Genomic DNA, 5538 nt, shown 5'->3' on the forward strand with positions numbered 1-5538 from the left:
ACAAACTACTGCTGTATGTGTTTTCTGTCCAACAGGGTGATGGGAGGTACCTGTGTGTGTGTGTGTGTGTGTGTGTGTGTGTGTGTGTGTGTATAACTGTACATGGAGAGTTGTTAAAGTGTGTGTCTGTTAGGGCAGGTCCTCTCTACTGTTTGAAAAAGCAAATAGAGTTGCTCAACTAGTTTCCTCCTTAGAAAACACACACACACACACACACACACACACACACACACACACACACACTAGGTTTTCATCACTTTTGAGGACATTATATAGACTTACATTTACATTATGGGGACCTGTATTTTGTCCCCACAAGTACAGTGAGTCCCCACAATGTGACTGTAAACGGATTAATGTCCCCACAATGTGAGTAATACATGCCCTCGTACACACACATGCACGCACAGGTGGACGCAGCACTCGGTTCCTTCATTTCAGTAAAACAATGTAAAAATACTCAAGTAAAAGCAAAGTTTGGCACTGAAAATCAAAAACATCAAAACAGAAAGTACTGAATTAAAACAGCTCTTTTCTTTATGAAGTCTGGTGTTCGTGTTCTTTGACAGCTGGTTCGAACTTTAACTTTATACTGTGAATACAAGAACCAGTAAATACAACAACCTGTTTATTTACTTATTCAGTCCAACTTCCTTAAATGTCTCCCATCTTTTGAATGAGACGAACATCTCATTAGCCTCAGTCCAGTCCAGATCTCAGGGAAATTCTGCCAAATATGGTCCATTATTTCTATCAGTGACAACAACAACATACTCACCAAGGTCACAGCTGAGATCTGGGGTCACGCTGAGAACTATGAAAAGAAGTCTGAGGAGGAGGAGGAGGAACAGACTAGTTAAAACTATGAAAATAAAACACAAGGCAGAAAAACAGCAGCAGCTTTCTCCACTTAAACACAGAAAATATATTTTCTTCTCTTTCCCAAAGTTGTTTTATTATCGTATTGTAACAGGCAGTGTTCATACAAACATGATGTTACTGGTTATAATGGTTTAGTCACACTGGTTAGTTAACAGCAGGTGGCTGAATAAGTGAGCAGTGGAGCTGTCGGTCACATGATGCTGTGGATCAATCAGTTTATAACATTTAGGTATGTGTGGACATCTCGTCCACACATACGCAGTTAGTTTTCAAAACTGATCACAGTGAGCAGCTGTGAAGCAAAGCATTGTGGGAAGTTCTGTTGTTTATCAGGATAAGACAGGAAGCATTTTCTCCTTTTTTCAAACTGTTCATTTTCATTGCACTGATGGTTCGGTTGATGGCAGCTTTTACAGATTTAGGCAGAATTTCCCCTTTACTTGATGACATCACAGCACCGTGTGACTAAGCAGCCAGTTACAGTCACTGACATCCGAGGCCCCTCTAACACTTTAAACCAGAACAGACAGAAAACATGTTTTTGGCAATGAATCTGAAAACAAACTAAGAGGACATCATCACAGTCTACAGGATCTGTTGTAGTTTGGCATCAAATCAAGATAATATTTAACAAAACAAAAAGAAAATCTGAACTCATGGTGCATTCAAGTGCGTCTTCAGTCCATCTCTCTCGAAAACACTTTCATCCTCTCTACTTTCTGGGAAACTGATTTGAACTTTTTGTCAATAAAGAAAAATCTCTTCAAATCCAACAGATTCAAAATGTCTCTGAAAACTCAGATGTTTGAGAAATGAAGTCCCTCATGGGCTCCCGTAGGATGGTGAAGAGGTGATTGTTTCTGTTATCTTGGACAGAAAACTGTAACAAATTCCAAACAATCAAAAACTGTTGGCAGCACAGGAGCAGACAGAAAAAAAAACTGATACATTTGACAAATTAATTTTCACTCACTGAAGATTTCCCAGAGCTTTCAACCACATCTCAGCCAATCAGCAGATGGAGTTCGTTCAGGCGCCATCATTAAGTATTAAACTAGTGGAGGTCGTATATGAGGGTGAGTCATAACCTCCCCCTCTGTTCAGAGACGGACACCGATGTCGGATGTGAACATCCTCATTGAGCTGTCGTCCGATGACCTCTGACCTCCCCCCAGTTGAACTGGTTTGGTGTTTCTGGTGTTTAGTGTGTGGGTCTTCACTGTTTCACTGATGTAATAATGTTTAATACAGCTCTTATCTGATGTCATGATGACTTCATACACGACTCCAGGACAGCAAAGATCTTCAGGTGTCACATGACGACAGCTGAGGTTAGAATTATGATCTACAGAGACGCTTACAAACGACTCTGCAGATCGAGACACCAAAGGGTGTTATGGGTCGACGCACACGCCTTCCAAATGTCGACAACACGCACTGCAGACCTGCTGCCCAGCAAGCTGATCAAACATCCTGTTGGGAAGTTTTCTCAGTATTTTCTTAAGAATTTGGGCGTAGTAACACTTCAGGATAGAACTCACAGAAACTGAATTCTTCTTTAAGGCACTGCCCATCTTTTGATTTATTTCCTGATTTCTTTACATTACGATCTGCTAAACACGATGTACAAGTATAAATGACAGCAGTGTGCATTTTCTTACCTGCAGCCAAGAGAAGTATAATTTCAATTTGAGCTCTGTTTGCTGATCAACACCTTGAGATGTGGTTGGGCTGCATTTCTAAACACTTGTATTCATTCAAAGTGCTTCATAATTGCAGTTGGGATCTATAAAAACTATAACGAGAGTATTTTATGACACAGACTGTTCCCAAACATAAAGAATGAACTTCTTTGCTGAAGTTAAAGCAAAATTCAGTGCTACAAATAATATGCAATACAAATATTTCACTTTAATGAAATGGACCCTGAAAAAAGCTCAAGATGTCCTTAAAAACAGACAAAAAAAAACAAAAAAACAGGAGAAGTTGGTTTTAAGTGTTTGCAGATGAAATGTTGGCAGTAACTTTAATCAGCAGTGGAATTTAATAGCATTAAATGTGGCTTTGTAGAAGTAAATATGAGTTTTGACACATTTTGTTGGTGTGTGTGTGTGTGTGTGTGTGTGTGTGTTTTCAGGTCGGTCCAGTATCCCAGGTAGGAGGATCCATGTTAATCAGGAATTAGTCTTTGGTACAGAAACAGATGTTCAGTCAGACTCTCAGTGTGCTGCTGCTCACGGTTACGACTTCCAGGTACTCACATCACGGGATAACTGAAGACGGTGTTCTTAAAGTCTAACAGCGAGTTCAGACTGAACGTGAAGCCATTTCACTGTAACTGTAACTGCTAGACAGCAACATATCGACTGTGTATTTATGTAACAACTCAGTCTGATCTCGACACTTAGTTTCTGTAATTTCCCTCCAGTCTCACGTCTGTACGTCTAGGAAGCAGATCCCTAAAGCCCCAGCTGCAGTGCATTTTTGTCTTTACTTCAGGCCCATTTTAGGAAACAGTGGGTAAACTCTGTGCTGGGAGCCAAGATGGTGGCATCAACAAACCACTGAGAGTCGTGACAGAACAGTCTGGAAACATTCAGGCTAAAGCAGCTGAGGCGGCGTGCTAAGGTGGCACAGGCCGACCTAAAGACTGCAGTAAGGCTAAAGGTCTATAGTAAGGCTACAAGAGTAAAGCTACAGTATAAAATATATATAATGCCATTCATGATAGAATTTTCCAGCATTTAGAGCAAAAGCTAAGTGCAAAGTATCAATACCTGATCAATACAGCTGATCAGAGCCATACACACACAGAGCTGGTCCTGAAACCGGTCACCATAGTAAGTGGACAGCGTTGGTTCCAGTGCAGTTCCTCTAATGTCCACGATGGAACCTACGATGGAGACAGAGCGTGGAGCCAATAATGGCCAACACGTCTCCTTTGTGTGTGATTCTGACTTAGCCTACTTTCGGGGACACATTGCAGACTGAAGACCAGTTGATTGGGGACTTCCCGTCCATTTGAAAAACCTTATTCTCAACTGGGAAGAAGAAAGATTTTGGGGTCAGTGGTCTAGTTTAGAGCAAGGATATGAATGTCAGTCTATGCAATGTCCCCAAAAGTGACCCAAGTCAAAATGCATATGTGTGTGCGTGTGGGGCTCTGTGATTGTTAAAATCATGTTTGTAAACATGTGATCTGCATAGTTAGTGTAGAAGCAGCAGAAGGAATCAATAATCAATCAATCTATACTACATCATCATTGACATTCTACGCATCGAAGAGAGAAATACGAAAACAAAGTGATGACAAAAAAGGGAATAATTGCCCATGGAATTCTGATTGGCTGACAGCCAAGTGCTGCCTTGTGATTGGCTAAGATTCCATGCAACACATCAGGTTGGTCCCTGAAGGGTGGTCGACTTTGTGGGTGGAGCTAGAGCGTAGGGGCATGGTCTGATAATAGAGTGGAAAGAGGGTGGGCCTTCATCTTTATGGATGGGCCTGGGGAGTGGGCAGGAGTGGTCTAGGCCTTCTGGGGGGGGTTTAGGATTTGGGGGCAGCTGCTGGTTTACATGGTTCGAGGCCTCTCATTTTGAAGTAAGAAACCAGCTGGGTGGGAACCTCAGCGAGGACAGACTGAGCCAGAGCCGACATGGGAGCCTGCAGAGAGAGAGAGATGTGATGCTAGTAAAGTCACAACAAGACATTTATGTCCAAAATGAGGACCGTGGATTTTGTCCCCCATCACTTAGACCGACAGGACATTAGAAACAGATCTGTCCAAAGCCGGCATGAACAGGAGGAAAGACTACGGCACACAGAGCCTTTCCATGTTCATATGAACACGTGGGCCTCTGTCCTTCAAACCTTCCTCTAACAGGTCGGCAGCTGCTGCGTCCCAGACCTGCATGGACCTACTCAGTCCTCAAAGGAGGACTTTTCCCTTCTCCGCTGATGTTCGGCTCTCACAGAAGAGTTCATACAACAAACAGACAAACAGGAGGCGCATGCAAATCCATGAATCAACAGAATCTGACATGCAAGTCAGTCACATGCATGCGCACATGCACACACGCACACACACACACACACACACACACACACACACACACACACTTACATCTTTGAACTGTCTGAATGGGACAAACTGGACAATGTCTCTGGCGACGGCCTCCCCCACTGTCGACCTCAACACGCCGTTGTCTCCATCCAGAAGCTCCATGGCCTTAAAGTCGGCTGGTCCCACCCCCACGATGATGATTGACAGCGGCAGCCGTGACGCCCGAACGATGGCGTCCCGGGTCTGGTCGAAGTCAGTGATCTCACCGTCAGTGAGGATGAGGAGGACGAAGTATTGCTACAGAGTGAGACAGACACAGGTGTCAATGTGAGTGTGTGTTTTGGGTGAATGTGTTTCTGTGTTTTCATGTGTGAGTCCTCACAGAGGCGCTGTTGCTCTGTGCGCCGGAGGCGGCGATGGAAGCGACATGATTGATGATGGGAGAGAAGTTTGTGGGTCCAGAGAGTCTCAGCTGAGGCAGCACCATCCTGTAGGCTTCAATGATCCCCTGAACACCTGAGAGACAGACGGGAAGCAGTTTTACGAAGATGAAAATATCTTATTTATGTTGAGCAGCTGAAACACTCAGAGG

At 43.5% G+C, this 5538-nt stretch overlaps 1 protein-coding gene across 3 annotated transcripts in view; it reads right to left on the minus strand.

Moving 5' to 3' along the window:
- Nucleotides 1-915: 915 nt before the first annotated feature.
- Nucleotides 916-5538, minus strand: part of cpne1 (copine I) — a 24243-nt gene continuing 19620 nt past the window's right edge. For all 3 annotated transcript variants that reach the window (XM_076743660.1, XM_076743652.1, XM_076743668.1), the window contains exons 14-16: nucleotides 5329-5462; nucleotides 5007-5243; nucleotides 916-4546 (exon numbers count right to left, since the gene is read on the minus strand). In XM_076743660.1, coding sequence (XP_076599775.1) covers nucleotides 4430-4546; nucleotides 5007-5243; nucleotides 5329-5462 — 488 coding nt within the window. In that variant the 3' untranslated portion in view covers nucleotides 916-4429. The remainder of the gene's footprint in view (nucleotides 4547-5006; nucleotides 5244-5328; nucleotides 5463-5538) is intronic.

Source organism: Chaetodon auriga, chromosome 2 (genome assembly GCF_051107435.1).
Source record: "Chaetodon auriga isolate fChaAug3 chromosome 2, fChaAug3.hap1, whole genome shotgun sequence".
Classification (NCBI taxonomy): domain Eukaryota; kingdom Metazoa; phylum Chordata; class Actinopteri; order Chaetodontiformes; family Chaetodontidae; genus Chaetodon; species Chaetodon auriga.